The following is a 22,523-nucleotide window of genomic DNA, read 5'->3' as shown; positions in this document are numbered from 1 at the left end:
TTGACTTGTCCTGAGATATGGAGATGTTTCCTTACTGTCCTGGAACACTGCTGGTTGGAATGTAAAGGAATCTGATACTACAAACTGGATGTGTTTCAGAATTTGATCTAACAGTATTCCTGGAGACCTGGGCTCTAGGAGAAATCAAATTTAAATGGCTAAACCACTGAGCTGCTGAGCTTGCTGATCAGAAGGTCGGCAGTTCGAATCTGCGTGATGAGGTGAGCTCCCGTTGCTAGTCCCAGCTCCTGCCAACCTAGCAGTTTGAAAACATGCAAATGTGAGTAGATTAATAGGTACCGCTTCAGCAGGCAGGTAATGGTGTTCCGTGTAGTCATGCTGGCCACATGACCATGGAAGTGTCTACGGACAAACGCCGGTTCTTCGGCTTTGAAACGGAGATGAGCACCGCCCCCTAGTGTTGGACACAACTGGACTTAATGTGAAGGGAAACCTTTACCTTTACCTATGAGTTCCTCACTTAAATGTCACTGAATTTACCTTTTTTGTGATTCAAACTTATATCTTCTCATAAAACGGGAAGTTGGGAAAGGATTCTTTCATCGTTCATCTTTCATATCCCATTCTCTGTATCTTCATCAGAGGTGCTGAGGATCTCTCTTCTGAAATACTACCATGGACAGTTCCTTTTCTGTGGTGGAGAGACTTGTTAGTGGATGTCTGCCCATTTAGGTCTGTTTCCGAATTAGTGGCTTTTAAACCTTGGAAAAACTGTAATATGATACTTATTTACTTATGGTAGTATGGCATTTACCTATGGTAGTAAGTTTCCACTAAAAATAGATTTTTCTGCAGCGCTGAAGTTGAAATGAATTATTTTTATGTGGGCTTTCTGGTTGACTTCTGCCACATTTTTATATTGACTCTTGTAGTATTTTATGATGACAGTAAAAGATTTATTATTAGCCATTTTTAAGCTATTGGGTTTATATACTAGATATAGATTATGTCACGCACTTAAATAAATATAGCACCTTTCCATAATAAGAAAAAGTGTATTTTTAAAAAGTGAAAGACCCATAACAAAAAGCATGTTGGCGGTTGATACTTCGAGGATAATTCCCAAAGGCACTTCAAACCTTAATGTCCTACATCAACTGGATAAGCCCGTAAGTATTTATTGCTGTGTGTGCTTTAGGAATGTTACATTAAATTCTTGTTTGGATGCAACTGAAATGGTCATTCTTCTACTCCATTAGAGAACAGCAAAATTTAGTTAGCAAAGTGATAGATTTTTTTGGGTGTACAATAGTGTTATATAATAAATACTGTTAGAATGAGCATGACCGGATGCAAGCTTTCAGTGAGGAGCTAAATGGCAGGTTGCAGGATTTAGGTAAATGAGAAAAGAAATAGACAGGATGAATAAGACACAAAAAGTATATTTGGCTCTTTTTAAATTTTCCAACTAAATAAATACTAAGTATTAGTAATTATAACTAGTATAATCTACATCTTCTTAGTCTTCTGATGACAAATTTATTGTCCCTATGACAGCCAAACTACCAGCGTCTCATTTGCATTACAGGTGTACCAACAATTACACAGTCCCAAAGAACTCAAACCATGCACAACCAAGAACTATGTGAATGATGCTGAGCCACATTTGACATTTGTATCTGGTGTGTGGTTCACATGAGATGTTTTGATTTCTGCAGGCTGCTCATAACTGTGTCCAAAAGGCTTTTATCATCTTTGTCTAAAAGAGAAAGGATATAAAATATTAACAGATGCTGCATTATTGAATGTTTGTTATTGAACGGCAGGAAATTCTGTTCTCTGTCAAATTCTCAAGGCATTTATCCCTTAAGGTCTGTAGTTGATAATCGAGTGGGGGTGGAGGAAAGTGAGATTTTTTTTAATAGGATGTAATAGCTACTTCCTGGCTTGCTAGAATTTTAAATCAATGTGTGTGTTCCATAACTTTCTAAAAACAGGAAGTAAAAGGACCATCCACAAAAAGTTAAGGGAGACTGGAAGCTTTCTGGATTCCCTCTATTTCAAGCACTAGTTACGCATTGAGACCACAAATCTATCACATCAGGCCTTTCTTGGTGTAGCAATGGAAGATGTGGCATCTGACGGAAGCTTTGCTTGTATGTAGTAAGGTACAGAAATGAAAATCAAACCTGAAACTGATAATCTGAATGAGCGATAATGTTACGAAAAACACTTTCACTGTTTTTCTCTGTCATCAATGTTATGAAAATAACTTTTCATAATGTTTACTCTTTATCTGCCATCTTCTTCTCTTTCTCTGTCTTTTTTTGCTATGAGTTGGATTTTTTTGGGTGGGAGAGGACAACAGGCCTTTCTAGTGGTACCTGATTGGTGGCCAAATTGGAACCAGTGTTGTATCTGTGAAAAAGCCACAAACTGTTGGCTGAATATTGAGTTGAGGGCTCAAAGTACGCAGGGATATTTTTGAAATGGATATTGTATTCAAACTAGAAACTTTCCATCTTAGTAAATGGTTGGATAATATTGGAAGAGTCAGCATGTTGATCTTCAAGCTGTTATTCAAGGGCAGCTCATCATCAGATTATGTATTCAGGTCTTAATTCTGCAGTTCTATATACACACTACTTGTGAGTAAGAACTATTGAAGTCAATGGGGCTTACTTTTGAGTAGACACACTTAGATTTACATTATTAACTAAGTAGTTGTCAACAGGATTTAGAGCTCCAGCCCAGTAAATTTATCACCATGCAAGTAGGCTATTTTAATGCCTTGTCTGAAAATAGATTCTTCTTTATTTCTGATACGTAATGCAGGGAAACCATTTCACTGGGGCCCTCTGTTCCCTCTCTTCCTCTGGATTTTTGAACAGATGTCAGGAGCAAACTAAGAAATGAAGTCGAAGTATTTCCTCATTGAATCGGAGCTCTAGATAGACAGTGGTTGAAGCAGTGACTTCATGCAACAATAAAACTGAATGAACCAGGGGCTCCTTTCCTGGACACCAGTATGTGTTACTATCTCCATTCAAATCTCTTTCTTAACCCTACCTCTTCTGTAATTGAGTACACAAATGCCCAAGTAAACACATCAACTTCGACATCCCTCCCCTGACATTAGGCGACTCAACTCAAGGCCCTTTGCACCATTTGAAGGAAAGCTCCCTTGATGCCATTCCTTAAAATCATGATATAAAAATGCCACAATTTCTCTATCTCTATTCTGTATCAAAAGAATAATAGTTTTTAAATTTGCCAAGTTTCAAACTAGTTGTCTCAGCCAGTTCTCTTCAGTCTCTTTCTATAAACAGTCTCTACTCCATTTATCGTGTGAGAGCTAGCAGAATCATACATTTAAAATGGGTGCGCAACAAGACAAATGTTTCATTTTCATTGTGGCCATCTCTTAAGAGAAAAAAAAATTAAGCTCTTTCTTTGTACTAGTACAAAAAGTATCAGCATGAGTAGAATTAGTTCTCTGACTAGAAATATGTGTCCTATTTGACTTTTTAAAGCTTTTTTTTGTGTGTGCTTTCAAGTCAGTCTTGACTCTGGGCAACTACCTGCACTGGTCCCTGCAGTTTTCGTGGCAAGGGTTTTTGGAGGTGGTTTGCCATTGCCTCCTTCCTAGGGCAGAGAAAGAGTGACTGGCCTAAGGCCACTCAGCACGTTTCATGCCTAAGGCAGGACTAGAACTCACGGTCTCCCGGTTTCTAGCCTGGTGCCTTAACCACTAGACCAAATTGGCTGTCTCTTGTTAACTATATCAGGCTTAACATATTTAGATGAATGGGATAGTACCAATATGTTTTATCTGTGCCAAAGAGGAGATTCAACTTACCATATACTGTCAAGGTACAACTGCATTTTTCTTTCCCAAGCTGATTCTCAATTAATATGGAGTACTCGCCACTATCCTTGGCGGTACATGTGGGGATCACCAGTGTGCAGACGCCGCTAGTGGAGTTGTACCAGAATTTGGAATGGGCCGTGATGTTGATTTCGCCCTTGTACCACGTAATCAGCGGGCGGGGGTTTCCTAAGAAAGCACAGCTCATGGTGCAGTCGTGGCCCCGGCACACCAAGTGGTTCTTCAGAGGAGTTATGAAACGGGGAGCCTGGCTCCAGTCCCGCTCATTGTACTCCTTCATCTTGGCATGGAAAAGTTCTGTGAAGGAAACCATGAGATAGATTATGGGCTCCAGAAGAGGGTTAGTTTCATCAGCCATATCCACGTTTGTGTATGTCTTGGTTATATAGTGATATTCTCACTATGCCAAAATCAATCCTCCAATTTCCTGAAAGTCTTTTGTTTTTCCTTATGAAACAGGCTCCTTTCTTTCTACTTTATTTTCAGGTTGCTTTAGAATTACTTTACTTTTTAGATTTATATCCCACCTTTCCTCCAGGAGTTCAATATGACATAGTTTTTTATTTAAACAGATTATTATTATTATATCCCACCACACACACACACACACACACACAGACAACCCAAGGCAGCAAACATACCTATACTCCTGTGTCCTGTTTTCCTCACAACAACCACCCTGTGGGGTGAGCTGGGTTGAGAGAGAGTGACTGGCCCAAGGTCACCCAGCTGGCTTTCATGCCTAAGGGAGGCCTAGAACTCTCAGTCTCCTGCTTTCTAGCCCAGCACCTTAACCACTACACCAAACTGGCTCTCTTGTATAACCATCCATCTCACCAAGGACTAGGCACTGTTCCCATCTCTCATTTGGTAGTTTGGGCTGAGAGGGAGTGGCTGGCTGAAACTCATCACCTAGCTCAAGGCTGAGGATGGACTGAAATGTAGGTCTCCCAAGTCCAATGTCTTAACCACTGCCCCACGTTGGCTCTTATTTCTTTTGGTGGTATTTGAAGCTTATCTTACTGCAGCAAGGTGGCAGAAGTTATTTGTTGCTATTTTTGCTTGATAACTTCGTTGTTTTTTTTTAAAAATAGCATTTCTCTCATACTTTCTAATCTAAAAACCTCCTTCCAGTTGGGTATAGCTTTCCCTTCAGATTTAATTGAAGTGTGAGAAACCAGGGAGGCTGAAGACTGCACGGTGAAAGGCTGGTCATTCATACACATCCCTCAGCTCTTTTGTAAAGATGTATAAGAAATGTATATCCCACTGGTGAAAATTTGGCTGAAATATCCTTCTTTGAAAAAAATGCCAAAGCATTATCTTTCCATTTTACACACCCAGCTGAAGAGTACCTTTGAGAAAATGATTATTCAGTCATAATAGAGTCCCCCTTTTGGGGGGAGATGGGCGGTAATAGAAATGTGAAAAATAAATAAATAAATAAAACATTCATCTGTTACAAGCTGAACAAAATATTACTTCAAACCAGCAGTGTACATAGGTAATATTTCTACTGTCAGCTATCCAACAGGTCTCTCCATTTCTAGATGCAGGATAGCCGTGGTAAAAATGCAAAACGCAGATAGATCCATTGAAGCCCATCACAAAAACTCTTGTGCTCTAAGTATGGCTATATAGACGTACATGCTTACCTATGTCTTTGCTGATATGCCAGGAATCTTTTGAATCCAGGGGATCGCTATCCCCAATATCATTGCGGGCAATGACCCGGAAGAAATATTTCCTGCCAGGAAGCAGACCTGTAACGGTGTACTTGTTACTGTACACTTTTTCTGCTGCAGTGAACCAAGTGGCAGTGCTGGTGTCACGTTTTAAAATGACATAATGGGCATCACCGTCCTCCTTCACATCTGGAGAATGATCCCACTTCAGTGTTACAGTGTTTGGCACTTCTTCGTAGAGGTTCAGATTAGTAGGTGGCCTTGGGAAGTCTAAGATAGAAAGATGAAAGATGATCCAGAGCTTCCTTTCTCTTTCTAGTCTTCCATCAATTAGTCCCTTATTTTGGCAATAGTTTTAAGACAATTCTTGCTTTTTCAATATATCTTTGATGACCTGGCTTTGAGATACTAAGCATGAAGAGTGGCAAATGGTCCAAAACAGGCATTGTAACATGTACTGCCCTTCCCTGATTGAGGGATGTTGGGGGTGTTTTGTACTGATGCTCCAATGTAGACCTCAGTATTTGCTACTCAGTATCATAAAAATCACAAGAGTACAAAGCAGTAGCTAGAGCTGACAAGTACTGATTGAAACAAATTAAAAACAAAATAATCAATAGATTTTGGATTATTGTTTAAACATTGGTATCTAGCCATTATCTCTTTGAGAATGTATAGATTTTCTTAAACTTCTATAGTGTAGTCTAAAAATAAAATATTCCCTGCCCTTGCCCCAAATTGTGATTCTTGAAAAAGAGTCGTTTTCCAGCTCGGCGGTGGAAAAATATGACAAATAAATAAGCCAAGAGTGGATTTTTTTGCTTAGAAGGACTTTTGAGCTTGGATCTAATACCTCTCTCGGATTCCTGGGCTGATAGGATCTCAGAGGCAGCCCTGACCTTAACCTTTAGTGCACGTGTTCTGCAGTGCTATTATTTTACCTTGGCTCCTCGTAGTGGATTTCATAGTTTTTTGGGGAGGGGGAGAAGAATTCCCGAGTCAGAAATTCTGTCCCCCCTCCCCCAACACGGACAGTGCATTCTCGCTGCCCCCTTTGACTAAATCAATAGATGGGGCAGGATAGACCTTCCAATTATCACCCCTTCTGATCCTTTACCTGTCACTTGGACATGGATGTCGTAGTGGGTCTCTCCATGGTCATTGCTCAGCACGATCCGATAGAGTCCAGAATCAAAGCGTTTGGTGCTATGGATGAGGAACTGAGAGTGATGCTTGCCTTTTGTAATGCTTTCTCTGCCCCTTGTGGGAATCCCATCTTTCTGCCACACAACATTTGGAGGAGGAGAGCCCTATTGGAAGCAAAGCAGGTTCAGAGGAAGCAGCAGAGGGACGTTCTCCAGCCAGTTTTTTGCCCAGCTTTTTAATCAAACCTTTTCTGTATGATGTAGCAGATTTGGAATCATGCTCACTCTAAATAAGGAGGGAGAGGTAGCACAGGAAAAGCATGAGAACAAGATGGGCAGGCGATAATTTGGATCTTGCTGTTCCCACTTTGTGGGCAGGTTTAATAAAAATGCATCCTACAGGATGCTGAAACTTTTACATATGGAAGCATTCCCTCAGGAGAGGAAATTGTGGGAACGCTGAACAATCAGGGCAATGGAGTCAAAGCCATCAAATGAGCCTCCTCTTCCTCCTCTGTCTGATTTTCTCTCTCTAACACTCCCTTTTCCCACCTTACCTCATCCAACAGATTGCCATGAGAAAAGCAAATTATTCTTGTCAGAGGTTGGTACTGCTTGCTTGGAAATAATTTTACAAAGAAATCAAAAGCCACCAGCTGTTCAATCTTGTTTTTTTCAAGGAACTCTTGGTTGAGGTGTATCATCCCAGCCACCAAGGAGGCTCTCTGAGGCTGTTGTAGTTAAAGGGCCACCGAGAGCAATTGCTACATTCTTCCATCCAATCAGTTACTCTGTCAATACAAGCAGCAGCAGCAGCAGCCGCCTTACTCCTCAGTCATAAAACTCAGGCTGAAGTTGGAGAATAGTAAGGAATCCCCATTGTGGAGAGCTTGGCCTGACCCCCACAATAAAGCCTCCTGCTGTAGATTTGAGTAGCAATTACAGGGAAATTTCATAAAACCCTAATTAGTCCAATATCCCAGTTGGCATTAGTCTCCATTACTGTGATTTAAGAGTAGGGAAGCAGCAGCTTGAATGTGTATACGTAATTTCCCGTTAAAATAGTTATACATGTTCAAACTGCTGTCTCTTAGTAAGCCTCTCTTTCTGGCCTAAGCAGGTTTCATAGATGACCTGTCAACCCCATAAACTCTACATTACATGGAATGGGTCTGAGGTTTTTATTTTCAACTAGCAGCTACAGGGGCATGCCACTTAAAAGGATAAACTCATTTTATAAACTTCTACTCTGCTGCAACTTTTGGTGGATTATCGAACGTGTAAAACAAGAATGAAAATATCCACAGTCAAATTAAAACCAATCCCAGTAACAGTTACAACCACCACACAAAACTGCAGCATAAAAACATAAGAAACAAAATAGAAAGACAAAAGGGAAGAAATGAAAGCAATGAGAAAAAAGATGCCATCGTGCATAGACTTAAGGAAGAAAAGACTTCTAAAATAATCCAGTTTTTAACATTTTCTGAAAAGCCAGCAAGGAAGTGGCCAGCCTGATTTCCTTTGAGAAGCTATTCCAAAGCTCTGGCACTAGTGCCTTCTAATTTCAGCTCCTGAACCTCTCAAAAATGTGGGATTATGAATTGTTTCTCCCTAGCTCTTCTAATCTTCAGCAAAGGATCGTTACCTTGTCGTGGTGCTGGAGCTTGAGCACCTCAATGATGCCATGAGCTAAACCATGAAGGGCCACCCAAGACGGGAAGGTCATGACAGAGAGGTCAGACTAAATGCGATCCCTGGGGAAGGTAATGGCAACCCACCCCAGTATTCTTGCCGTGAAAACTAAATGGATCAGTACAACCAGAGATATGTTGGTATACCATCGGAAGATGAGACCCCCAGGTCAGAAGATGGTCAAAATGCTACTGGAGAGGAACAGAGGATGAGTTCAACTAGCCCCAGACGTGATGACGCAGCTAGCTCAAAGCCGAAAGGACGGCTAGCAGCCGACGGTGCTGGTGGTGAACGGCGAATCCGATGTTCTAAGGATCAACACACCATCGGAACCTGGAATGTAAGATCTATGAGCCAGGGCAAATTGGATGTGGTTATTGGTGAGATGTCAAGATTAAAGATAGACATTTTGGGCGTCAGTGAACTGAAATGGACTGGAATGGGCCACTTCACATCAGATGACCACCAGATCTACTACTGTGGACAAGAGGACCACAGAAGAAATAGCCTTCATAATTAATAGTAAAGTGGCGAAAGCAATGCTTGGATACAATCCAAAAAATGACAGAATGATCTCAATTCGAATTCAGGGCAAGCCATCGACCATCACAGTGATCCAAATATATGCCCCAACCACAGATGCTGAAGAAGCTGAAGTAGAGCAGTTCTATGAGGATCTGGAGCACCTACTGGACAACACACCTAAAAGAGATGTTATTTTCATCATGGGAGACAGGAATGCTAAGGTGGGCAGTCAAGTGACACCTGGAATTACAGGTAAGCATGGCCTGGGAGAACAAAACGAAGCAGGACATAGGCTGATAGAATTTTGCCAAGACAACTGACTCTGCATAACAAACACTCTCTTCCAACAACCTAAGAGACAGCTTTATACATGGACTTCCTCAGATGGACAACACCGAAATCAGATTGACTACATCTTTTGCAGCCAAAGGTGGTGGACATCTATACAGTTGGTAAAAACAAGACATGGAGCTGACTGTAGTTCAGATCACGAACTTCTTACTGCACAATTTAGGATTAGACTAAAGAGATTAGGGAAGACCCACAGATCAGCTAGATATGAGCTCACTAATATCCCTAAGGAATATGCAGTGGAGGTGAAGAATAGATTTAAGGGACTGGACTTAGTAGATAGGGTCCCGGAAGAACTATGGACAGAAGTTCGCAACATTGTTCAGGAGGCGGCAACAAAATACATCCCAAAGAAAGAGAAAACCAAGAAGGCAAAATGGCTGTCTGCTGAGACACTAGAAGTAGCCCAAGAAAGAAGGAAAGCAAAAGGCAACAGTGATAGGGGGAGATATGCCCAATTAAATGCAGAATTCCAGAGGTTAGCAAGAAGAGATAAGGAATTATTTTTAAACAAGCAATGCGTGGAAGTGGAAGAAGACAATAGAATAGGAAGGACAAGAGACCTCTTCCAGAAAATTAGAAACATCGGAGGTAAATTCCAGGCAAAAATGGGCATGATCAAAAACAAAGATGGCAAGGACCTAACAGAAGACAAAGCGATCAAGAAAAGGTGGCAAGAATATACGGAAGACCTGTATAGGAAGGATAACAATATCGGGGATAGCTTTGACGGTGTGGTCAGTGAGCTAGAGCCAGACATCCTGAAGAGTGAGGTTGAATGGGCCTTAAGAAGCATTGCTAATAACAAGGCAGCAGGAGACGACGGCATCCCAGCTGAACTGTTCAAAATCTTGCAAGATGATGCTGTCAAGGTAATGCATGCTATATGCCAGCAAATTTGGAAAACACAAGAATGGCCATCAGATTGGAAAAAATCAACTTATATCCCCATACCAAAAAAGGGAAACACTAAAGAATGTTCAAACTATCGAACAGTGGCACTCATTTCACATGCCAGTAAGGTAATGCTCAAGATCCTGCAAGGTAGACTTCAGTTCATGGAGCGAGAATTGCCAGATGTACAAGCTGGGTTTAGAAAAGGCAGAGGAACTAGGGACCAAATTGCCAATATCCGCTGGATAATGGGAAAAGCCAGGGAGTTTCAGAAAAACATCCATTTCTGTTTTATTGACTATTCTAAAGCCTTTGACTGTGTGGACCATAACAAATTGTGGCAAGTTCTTAGTGGTATGGGGATACCAAGTCATCTTGTCTGCCTCCTGAAGAATCTGTATAACGACCAAGTAGCAACAGTAAGAACAGACCATGGAACAACGGACTGGTTTAAGATTGGGAAAGGAGTAGAGCAGGGCTGTCTATTCTCACCCTACCTATTCAACTTGTACGCAGAACACATCATGCGACATGCTGGGCTTGAGGAATCCAAGGCTGGAGTTAAAGTCACTGGAAGAAACATTAACAATCTCAGATATGCAGATGATACCACTTTGATGGCTGAAAGCGAAGAGGAACTGAGGAGCCTTATGATGAAGGTGAAAGAAGAAAGTGCAAAAGCTGGCTTGCAGCTAAACCTCAAAAAAACCAAGATTATGGCAACCAGCTTGATTGATAACTGGCAAATAGAGGGAGAAAATGTAGAAGCAGTGAAAGACTGCATTTCTAGGTGCGAAGATTACTGCAGATGCTGACTGCAGTCAGGAAACCAGAAGACGCTTAATCCTTGGGAGAAGAGCAATGACAAATCTCGATAAAATAGTTAAGAGCAGAGACATCACACTGACAACAAAGGTCCGCATAGTTAAAGCAATGGTGTTCCCCGTAGTAACCTATGGCTGCGAGAGCTGGACCATAAGGAAGGCTGAGAGAAGGAAGATCGATGCTTTTGAACTGTGGTGTTGGAGGAAAATTCTGAGAGTACCTTGGACTGCCAGAAGATCAAACCAGTCCATCCTCCAGGAAATAAAGCCAGACTGCTCACTTGAGGGAATGATATTAAAGGCAAAACTGAAATACTTTGGCCACATAATGAGAAGACAGGACACCCTGGAGAAGATGCTGATGCTAGGGAGAGTGGAAGGCAAAAGGAAGAGGGGCCGACCAAGGGCAAGGTGGATGGATGATATTCTAGAGGTGACGGACTCGTCCCTGGGGGAGCTGGGGGTGTTGACGACCGACAGGAAGCTCTGGCGTGGGCTGGTCCATGAAGACACGAAGAGTCAGAAGCGACTAAACGAATAAACAACAACACAAAACATAATGAGAAGACAGGACACCCTGGAGAAGATGCTGATGCTAGGGAGAGTGGAGGACAAAAGGAAGAGGGGCTGACCAAGGGCAAGGTGGATGGATGATATTCTAGAGGTGACGGACTCGTCCCTGGGGGAGCTGGGTGTGTTGACGACTGACAGGAAGCTCTGGCGTGGGCTGGTCTATGAAGTCACGAAGAGTCAGAAGCGACTAAACGAATAAACAACAACAGGTCTTCTAATAGGTTGGGCCAACACTGGTCGGAGCAGGTGGTCCTACCTGGGAAGCATCAGGTCAAGAAAGATTGAGCTCCATAATTACATGTCCTCTTCTTACATGCTGTAATTATGGTTCCCTCTTTCTCTTTTTCAGATTTAATCATGATTGCATATAAGATGTAGCTGGTCTTTGCACTTCAGGCTCAAGTATTGATAAGCAAATACAAAATCCAGAAGCTGCTGATCTATGATAAACAACATTATCATAAGAATCATTGACTCTGATGGTTGCTACCAAACTCCTGATTTTTTGGTACCATAGACTAACACAACTGTCCTACATTCCTTAATGGTATAAAAAAATAAATACAGTATTAAAAATAATTTGTGTGTGTGTGTGTCTTCAAGTCAATTTTTGACTCCTGGTGATGGCCTGGACTAGTCCCTGCAGTTTTCTTGGCAAGATTTCAGAAGTGGTTTGCCCTTGCCTCCTTCCCAGGGCTGAAAGACAGTGACTGGCCCAAGGTCACCCAGCTGGCTTTGTGTCTAGGGCAGGACTAGAACTCATGGTCTCCAAGTTTCTAGCCTGATGCTGTTTCAGTAATAACTACTAAACTACTTTTAGCTTAGTTTTGCCTACCCAGTATAATAAAAACCTAACTTTAGCTAAAAAAAGACTTATATTTGATAGATGATAGCCACCTGCTTAGGATCTATTGGCTGGAAAAACATAGGGTCAGTAGTTAGGTTCAGTGTCACATTGTTTTGGAGAAAATACAGCTCTGGAGTTCCTGCTGTCACTTTCCAACACTGAAAAATCTGGTATTTGATCTGGATGTTTGGAAAGAAATGTTCTAAATTTTTCTAATTTTTCTCCTTGGTTTACCCCACTTCAGTATAAGAATGATCTGAAGCCAAAATTTTATACCGTTATTAAACTGGAGTTCAAGCATATTTAGAAAAGACACATCCAGGTGTGTGCTGATATAGCACATAGTATAACAACTGCCATTGCTGCTACTGTGCTGCACTGTGAGCTGCTAAACAGCTGATTGGCACACGGAGCTCAGCTTTGTTCTCAGCTGGCTCAGAACATTCCATAAAATTTAAAATTGACTCTCACAAGCCAGTACAAGCTGGCTCCAACACACCGCTGGATATACCTGGGAACAGCACTTGCAGAATGGATATGTGTGTAGGGATATAGACCAGTGTTTTTGGAAAGAATTCTGTTTAGTTGCATTTGAGTGGGATCTTATTACATTTTTTATTTTTGAGCCAATACATTAGGGGAAAGGCTTTACAAAACCATATGCATTAGGCAACATTCCAAACAAACATGCAGGAGTATTTTGAGGATTATACGTCAATATATATAATCTTTCATTCTCCCTCTCCCTCTCTGTCTTCTATGAAATGATCTTGGAAGAATCACAAGATTGAGAAATGGGGGGAGAGGGGGGAGAAATGTATCACTTGATACATTTCTAAACATGAGATACGGAAATTGATAGATTTAACTTCTATGGGTTGCCCACTCAGGTCCTTCATGGCAAATGCAGTCAGGAAACCATTGCTTTCTGCTTCATCCTGATCAGAGGAGGTGCAATGAGGAACCTTCTAATCCCAATTCTTGTTAATTATGAGTTAATTATCTCATACCAAACTGAATTGATATTTTCAGGGAAGAGCTACATAATGCAGTAGATATAGGTAGTCCTTGACTTATGATCACAAATGGGACTGGAACTTCCGTTGCTAAGTAAGGCAGTTAAGTGAGTCACACCTGATTTTATGACCTTTTATATTAATTAACAGCAGCTTGACTATATGGACTGCACTGATTTTCTTTGAAGCGATGTGAGATAAACACTTAACTGAAACAAAAACTATATAGTCTTTGGTTTAGTTTTAGGTGTAGAGTAAGATTTCTATATTTGACAATGGCTCTTGAGAATCTCAGGCCAAATATCTTCAAATATCTCTTCCCATCATTTTCTACTACAGGTAGTCCTTGTTTAGCTACTACAATTTGGACCAGCAACTTGGTCATTAAGCAAAGCAGTCACCAACTGAAATCACGACTGAGCTTACAATTTTCTTCAGCTTTCCTTTGCTTTACAGACCTGTGAAGGTTGTAAATGTGAGGACTGGTCGCAAAGTTACTTTTCATCACCGTCATAACTGCGAACAGTCGCTAAATGAGGCAGATCTAAATGAGGACTACTTGTATGTCCTTCTAATTGGACTTGCCAGAAATCGAATTCTGGTTCTTTTGCATTAAAATATTTACTATACCAGCGTTCTGGATTCTTATGCTCAAAATCTCACTAGTCTCAGCTGGAGTAGCAGATAGAACAGATTCAAGAATTCACATGCACATCATGGAGTTTGTGGGCATCATCTGCACTCTGATTTAGAAGGCTTGTCACCCTCAGCTGAGCTGCAGTTCAGGCCTTATAGCTTAGGGCAACACTCCTCTGTTTTATGCCCTCCAGATATTTTGGGATTGCAAAATATCTTCCAGTTGCCCTCAGTGGAGTTAAGGGAATTGCAGCCCCAACAGATCTAGAAGACATCTAGTTAAGAAAATGTCATCTTAGACAAAAAAGACCATCATAGGGTACAGAAAAGGGGGATTCCAAAGATATCCAAGGAATGCAACATTTTTAAATTTCCCAGGTGAGAAAAAAGACAACTTACAGTAAAGGAAGCATGAATACAGAGGGCAGTCCCAGCACGAACCACCATATGACTCTTTAGTCTGACAGTCAGATCAAACTTTGGAGCAGCTACACACCAACAATACGAGAGGGAGAGGGAGATGAAAAAAATGACAACAGTCTGGAACATTGGAGATCCTGAATCAGATTATTGACTCATTTAGGGCAGTACCACCAGTACTTGGCTGGCAGTATCTTTCCAGGGTTTCATGCAGGCTCTTTGGTCTTGAGGGTAAAACCTAGGACCTTTTGTATGCACAGAAAATAGCCTGCCAGTGAGATACTTGTCAAAAAGTTGTCTGAATAAACAGTAGGGCCTATTTGTACTGCTGTTACCTATTATATCCCTTCTGTTCCAAAGGCAAAATTGTCAAATTAATTCAGGAAGAATATTTGGGCCACACATCCAAGGGTTATTGCAAATGATCTGCAACACACCATAAGTTAACTAAGGGGCAAACTAAATGAAGTGGCAGGCACAAAAGTATTTTCCGTTAGGTTTTTTGTATACATTTTTATATATCTATGGCCCAATCTGAATGTGATCAGAGCTTGTTTGACAGGATGGAAATATCCTTCCTGTGGGGACAGTTTTCCAGGCAAAAACATTCCTAGTTGATTTCCCACTTAGAGGGAAAGGAGCAACTTTGAGAGAGAAGAAAATGGCATAGAGGAAAAGGTATATTCCAGGACCAGCCCCATTGTTCTAGTCAACTCAGAGCCCTGTATTGGTTCATTGAATTTTACAAAAGCCTTCTATAGGTCTCCTCCATCATACCAAATTTGGTTCTAAGTGAGTAATAGTGTTATCTGCTGAGTCAGGCTTTATTGTCCACCTACTTACCCAAATACCCACTCTCTCACCTTTAGGTCATATGCTAGCCCTAGATCTGCCTAGATCCTGCAAGGCTGCTAAACTATGAGTTTTCAAATGGCACCCTGGAGTTTAAGCAGAAGAAAGAACAATAAAATTATCAGAAAAATTCTGATATTTTATTGGGTCAACCTATTCAAAACTCATACTTTCCCGTCCCCTCTCTTGAAAAGAAGGTAAAAGATGAGAATGACACAAATGGACAAAGAAGATTCCATGTCCATTCAGCCTTGTAACCCAATGTGTAGTTTTGTAAAATTGTTGCAATTTAACCAAACCTGCCTCACAAAAGTGTTTGATTATCTTTTTAAAAAAGCCTAGTTTAAAAATAAGATACAGTTCAAAGGAGTCTTTTTGTGGGGAAAGTAGGTGGCATGAGTATTAGGGATGTTCGCCATCTTGAGTTTTATTTATTTGTTTATGCATTTATTTATACTTACATCCTGTACACACACACAGGGATAAAAATATAATTTTTAAAAAGTCCCTTAAGCATCTTACTCATAATGAGCAATGCTTCTTATTGAAAAAGAACATTTCCCCTTGAAATATCTGATTGGTTCTTTAGGATTTAGAATATCATTTATTTGGATGAATCTAACATAAGAGGGAAAGAATTCCCTACCTTAAAATAGATTTGTTGAGATATATTTTCTGGAATTGTACATTCCAGGGTGCTCTCCATTCATAAACTTCAGTCTCCTCTTTATCAAATTCTATATCACCCTCTTCATGCTAAAGAGTGAGTACAACGATTTAACATACCAGCAGACAAGGCACCGTTCTATGAAGATGGGGCTGTGCAAGTTTTACCTGGAGGGGGCATGGCCAGGACACCTTCCTTCAGCTCAATCGGTTCTCCCACTCCAGCTTCGTTCACAGCTCGGATGCGGAAGAAATACTTCTGCCTCTCCTGCAGTCCTCCCACTGTGTAACTGTTGCCAGAAATTGGGATCTTGGTGCACTTGGACCATTCCTTGGTGTCCTCAGGTCGCATCTCCAGTATGTATCCTGAAGGCGGATCACCCTCATCAGGCTGCTGCCATGCCAAGGAAATGCTGGATTGGGAAGAATCAGCCACGTGCAATCCCTTCACCAGCCCAGGAGGCTCTGGTTCAATAGCAAGCATCAGTAATTAATGCACGGTTGTAAGTTACTGAAAAAAACATGTTATTTGAATTGATGGAACATTCAAGCTTTCAAATCCAGTGGAGCTGACAGTGCTCCTGCCTCTTGAATTCATGAGAGTCATCCAGTCCAAGACATCTCATATGGGAACAATTGGTAATTTTGCAGCGACAATTTACTGAGATATGCGAGCCTCTGGGCCAGTTCGTATATGCATACTCTTGACTTGATATATTAAACAAAAGATATTATCAGACAGAAATTCAGGATCACCTCACACAAATAAAGCTCTATGAATCTGAAAACTATTTCATATTTTAAAAAAGATGGTGGAAAAGAATCCAAGAATGGCTTATAAATCAGCAGTGGCCAACTTCCTCATTCTTAGATGAAAATGTAGAACATATGCCAATTTTGCCATGCCCACAGACCTTCTTTCAAGCAGCCAGGTTCCATGAAAACTGGCACATTTTAACAGGTGGCAGGATCTCCCAGCTCCTGGAATTTTCCAAAACAGAAAAGCTGCCCATAGATGCTAGTACCTGCAGGTGCCCCCAAGCAGGAACTTTTTGGAAAGCCGGCATGAAACACACAGTGTCCTTGGAAATCACCATCAGGATGTTAATATATACCTCTTAGTTTAATTTATTAAACTATATGGTCATAGACCAAATACCATATACCTCTTGTGTCATGTCCCAATCTTCACTTCCTACGGCCCACCAGGTGTTGCTGAACTACCATACCCCACAGCCCCAGCCTGCATGGTCAGTAGAGATGAATGACAGCTATTTTAACAATAGCTGGACAACTCAGTCTTCTTCTCTGCCTTAAACCAGGACAGAAGTTATCATTAGGGGACAAAATGATCTTGGCACCATTAGTCGGAGCTTGGTAGATCTGTCAGAGGTCAGATAAAATCTCTTTAGGCAATATTTATTTCAGGAGTCTGGAATCATTTTGCCACCATTTGGCTTGTACTGTTACAAGCTGTTAACACAAGATCATGGGCTTACAATATGATAGGTGTTGCTGGGTAATTGTTCCAACTCCACCATTAGGCCAACTCAATATTATTTGAAAGAGGGTCACCTTGTTACACACTGACATTTAAATGATTGTGGCATTACAAAATGGAAATGAAGCAATCAGCAGCAAGTAACACAAGCTGCCACAGAGGGCATCCAAGCAAGTTCCCTGATTATTATGTTCTGCTTATAAAATGAGCCTCATAAATTGAATATACACACACATGCATGCGCGCGCGCACACACACACATATACAAACACATACATACACATACTGGACACTAGGAATAAATCAAAGGTGGAAGCCTACTGATGGGATCTTTTGCTACAACTGAGTTGGAAGCACTGCTGGGAAAGCCAGGTCCTGCTCGGTTCACCGCTATGACGCGGAACTCGTATTCTGTATCTTCCAGTAAGCCATCCACTTTGCACTTAGTGTCTGCCAATAAAAACAACATATTTTAAAGAACTCAGCTTTCAAAATTAACAAGACAGAATGGTTTCTGAATCAAGAAATATACTCAGATAAACATCAGATTTAAAACTTAATCACAACAGAAAAAGTAGTACCTATGGTGAAGGTGAAAGATCCCCTACGCAAGCACCGAGTCATGCCTGGCCCTTTGAGGGGATGCCGCTTTTGTGACATTTCCTTGGCAGACTATAGAGTGGGGTGGTTTGCCATTGCCTTCCCCAGTCATTCCCCCCGACCTGGGAAGGATGGAAGGCTGAGTTGACCTGAGCTGGCTATTGATTATGTGCCATCAAGTTGGTGTTGACTCTTAGTGACCACAACGATAGATCCTCTCCAGGATGGTCTCTCCCCAACCTGGCCCAAGTCTTCCAACACTGCACCCATTTCTGCTGTAATTGAATCTATCCACCTTGCTGCTAGTCGTCATCTTCTCCTCCTCCTTTCTTCCATCTTTCCCAGCATTATGAACTTCTCAAGAGAGCTAGGTCTTCACATAATGTGTCCAAAATATGGTAATTTGGGAGTGATTATTTGTGCCTCAATTGAGAATTATTCCATCGTGCATTTGTTTATTTCCCTGGCTATCCATGGTATTCTCAAGAGTCTTCTTCATCACTAAATTCAAAAGTGACAATCCTCTTTTCTACTGGGCTTCTTCAAAGTCCAGCTTTCACTTCCATAGATTGTCATAGGGAAAACAATTGCCTGCACAGTTCTGATCTTCGTAGGTATGGACACATCCTGGCATCTGAATATCTTTTCCAAGGCTTTCATTGCTACTCTACCAAGTACTAGTCTGCAGCATATTTCTAGTTTGCTAGTTCCTTTACTGCTTGATAATTGATCCTAAAAAGCAGAGTGTCATGAGTACCGTTGAGCTGAAGGCATCAGCACAACGGCACACATGACAATACCTAGGAAGCAGAGGAAGGGACTTAAGATAAGCTAAGCACGCACAACAACAGACACAGACCCCGAGGAGAAGGGAATGACCCCGGCCGGATGACCCAGCCATCAGGACACAAAAGAGGAAGAAGGAAAGACAAAGACAGGGCGGATCACGAGGCACACCTGAAGCTGTCAGCAAAGCGCAACGGAGATCGCCCAGCTGACAGCAATCGCCGGCCGGAGAAAGAAACCGATTATGGGCGAAGCCCGGGGCACCAGCAGGGGCCCTGCAACCCTTCACCTACTGGCACGGAAGCATGCAGGACAAAGGGGGGATGACGCAACCCAAAGTGGGGGGGGGCGCTGACCGGCGCGGGATATTTAAACCCCGCACCGGCGCGCTCCCTTCACTCTCAGCTTTTTTCTCGTCTAGCACTACGCTGAAATAAACCTTAACCTGATCTTCCCTGAATCAGTGTCTGTGTTTCACTCAGCGGTAGGCAGCGCATGACACAGAGCTATTCCTCACTTTAATATCTTCACTGTCAATTTTAAGGCTGGTTGCTATTGTCATTAGTGTGGTCTTCTTTATATTTAATCTTAGTCATAGTTTTTTACTGTGATGTTTGATTTTCACTGCTGGCAGATCGTTTGCCTTTTCAGCTATCAGAGTAGTGTCATCAGCGTAGTGCAGGTTACTGATGTTTATTCCTCCATTTTTAAAATCACACTCATCTTCTTCTAATCCAGCTTCCCTCAATATACTGTATATTCTGCACATAGGTGGAATAAATAAGGAGAGAGTATACAACCTTGTCTTACTCCTTTACTGACCTGGAACCAGTTTGTTTCGCCATGTTCTATTTAGACTGTGGCTAAACGGAGGGGTCCATCATCTAGCACGATAGTGTCAGTCACTCTATATTGCCTATCCGTGTGGTTTTCTTGGTAAAAATATGGGAGTGGTTTACCTTTGCCTTCTCCCATGCAGTATGAAAGGATGCCTGGGCCAGGGTCACTACAGTGATCATCCACTTCCAGCATTGTCCTACATTGCTGCTTCCCAGTAGAGGTGCCTGCTTGCTTTAGCTGAGCAGCTAGAATGACCTTCACACTTTGGGAGACTCTGCTGGAAGTATGTAGTCTTGGTGTATACGAGTATTTTTCACTCATCCCTTTCAGAAATAACCCTCCTTTCGCTATAGCGGGGCTTGAGGGGGTATATATCTGTATCTGTATCTGTATCTGTAAGTATGCCAAATCGTATTTTGGACAGCTCCCTTAAGAACTCCCTAATGCTGGGAAAGGTGGAAGGAAAGAGGAGAAGAGGACAATCAGCAGCAAGGTGGATGAAGTCATTTAGAATGGCAATGCATGCATTGTTGGAAGACCTGAAGGGCTACACTGGGGACAGATCATCCTGGAAAAGATCTATCTATGTGGTTGCTTGGAGTTGACATGGACTTGATGGCCTATCTATTTATCTACCTATTTCAAATTTTGATTCACTTCCACACTATTACTGTAATTTGGAAGTAGATATGGATCAGGTTTAGAAACTCTAACAGCAGTAAACACAGAGCAATTTTGCACTGATGGCCATATTGAAGAAAATAATAAAAGCCAATTCAGTAAAACAATAACAGTTTTCTTTTGGGTGGGTGATGCCTTCAAGTCAGTTTTTGACTCCTGGCGACTTCCTGGCCTACTCCCTGCAGTTTTCTTGGCAAGATTTCGGAAGTGGTTTGCCATTGCCTGCTTGCTAGGGCTGAGAGAGAGTGACTGGCCCAAGATCACCCAGCTGGCTTTGTGCAGCTCACAGTTCACAGTCTCCTGGTTTCTAGCCTGTTGCCTTAACCACTACATCACACTGGCTCTCATGTTATACACTGGAAATTGCTGACCTTGAATCGGTTCCTTAGATATAGGCACCCAAAGGTTGCTGCCTTTCTTCCTTCTTTCCACAATGTAACCTGTAACTGGAGACCCACCGTCCTTAGCTGGAGGATTCCAAGTAATGGTAATAGCCTCTTTGGAAACATCAGTAACTTGAGGTTGAGAGGCCTGTCCTGGAGGATCTGAAAAGAAGTTTAAGCATGATCAAGCAGAGTACAAGTGGAAGTAGATTCTTTAAATTTCTAATTGCTTTTCTACACACAGAGACCTGATAGAGAAGCAACATTCAAATATATTAATATTTAGTAGCAATTAGAAACCTGTGAAAATGTCTCCTGAGATAGCCCTAATGTCCTAGAAGAAGTAGCATGGAATCATAGAATCCTAGATTCAGAAAGGGCCATTGGAACCACTGACTCCAATCTTCTGCTCCAGATTAAAGCATCACAGACAGATGGGTGTCTAACCTCCGCTTGAACACACCCAATGAAAGGGGAGCCCACCATAAATCTGGGTAATTTTATGCGTGTGGCACGTAAAAAAAAACAGATGGAGCTTCGATTTCACCATCATGGCCACTGTCTATTTCTGTTCTTCTTCAGGATATTGAAATTGAACATCTCCCTTATAAAGAGATTGATGAACTACCAACGTGAGACAACTTGCACAGTACTCCTGCTGTAGCGGAGAAAATAAGTCAGAATTTTATTTCTGACACTACAAAATAGAAGAAATGTAAGAACAGGAACTGTGAGTAACTAGTATTTGATCCAATATCCCCAAATGTTCATAGTAAATCTAGATTTTTGGAATTTCAGCTTTCCCTGAAGCATATAATTTCAGATTTATAGTGAAACAAACAAGGTAAATATAAAACTAAATGAAAAATAATTATTGACTAAAAACTTGCTGGGGAAAGTAATTGTAGTTACCAATATAAATATGATTAAGAATTGTCCAATGAATGAAAAATATACGTATCTGTTTGGTGAATAAAGAATTCTGAAAACATTTGAAGATGGTGCTTGGGTTCTATAATTTGGTAAATTCTAGAAATCTAAACGACTGTCTATTCCCTATCCTACCTGTTAATACATAAGAACATAATGCTGCTGGATCAGACCCCTGGCCCTTCCAGTCCAGCAGTCTGTTCTCACAGTGGCCAACCAACTGCACAAGGAAGCCCACTAGTCTCTCAGCAGATGGTCTTCAGAGGTAGCCACACTACCATCAAGGCTAATAGCCATTGATCTCCATAACTTGAATTCCAGACTTGTTGGCCTGTAAGTTAGTGATCAAAGCAGAGCAAGAGGCACCATAATTACAGTTAACAATTAACTCAGGAAGGATAATTATAAAATCAGGTAAGACACCGCAAACCACAGTGGTTAAATATTCTTAGTCATAGACAAACTTTATTACAGGTCACTGACCCAGACTTCATTAAAAAAAAAATCACCAGTATGTATTAGAAAGTAAATGTGACCCAAACAATAAAAAGGCACGATAAAGAGGCCCGTAGTTGTGCATAGCCTACTTTTCTGTCAACAACACAGGAATTCTACAGGCTACCAATGTAAACTTTGCAACAGCAAGTGTTATCTTGGGATCTTTATCCGCCAAAAGAAGCTGCACCTAGAATTCTTTTGTCTGACCTGGAAATGGGCTAAGAAGAGGTGTTAGTAATTCATTGTGGGTGTTCCAGTAAATATTACAGTCCAGTAAGTTATGATCTTGTGATGCAATGTCCCCACTGTTGCTGGGACAAGCCTT

At 41.4% G+C, this 22,523-nt stretch overlaps 1 protein-coding gene across 1 annotated transcript in view; it reads right to left on the bottom strand.

The window, feature by feature from the left end:
- Positions 1 to 1,613: 1,613 nt before the first annotated feature.
- IGSF22 (immunoglobulin superfamily member 22) overlaps positions 1,614 to 22,523 on the bottom strand; it is a 43,730-nt gene continuing 22,820 nt past the window's right edge. The window contains exons 15-22 of the mRNA XM_063292997.1: positions 20,759 to 20,932; positions 17,802 to 17,930; positions 16,148 to 16,444; positions 14,441 to 14,529; positions 6,653 to 6,845; positions 5,506 to 5,805; positions 3,821 to 4,147; positions 1,614 to 1,720 (exon numbers count right to left, since the gene is read on the bottom strand). Coding sequence (XP_063149067.1) covers positions 1,653 to 1,720; positions 3,821 to 4,147; positions 5,506 to 5,805; positions 6,653 to 6,845; positions 14,441 to 14,529; positions 16,148 to 16,444; positions 17,802 to 17,930; positions 20,759 to 20,932 — 1,577 coding nt within the window. The 3' untranslated portion in view covers positions 1,614 to 1,652. The remainder of the gene's footprint in view (positions 1,721 to 3,820; positions 4,148 to 5,505; positions 5,806 to 6,652; positions 6,846 to 14,440; positions 14,530 to 16,147; positions 16,445 to 17,801; positions 17,931 to 20,758; positions 20,933 to 22,523) is intronic.

Source organism: Candoia aspera, chromosome 1 (genome assembly GCF_035149785.1).
Source record: "Candoia aspera isolate rCanAsp1 chromosome 1, rCanAsp1.hap2, whole genome shotgun sequence".
In the NCBI taxonomy this organism is placed as follows: domain Eukaryota; kingdom Metazoa; phylum Chordata; class Lepidosauria; order Squamata; family Boidae; genus Candoia; species Candoia aspera.
Note: the sequence above shows the minus strand (reverse complement) of the source record. Positions and strands in the feature narration are given on the sequence as shown.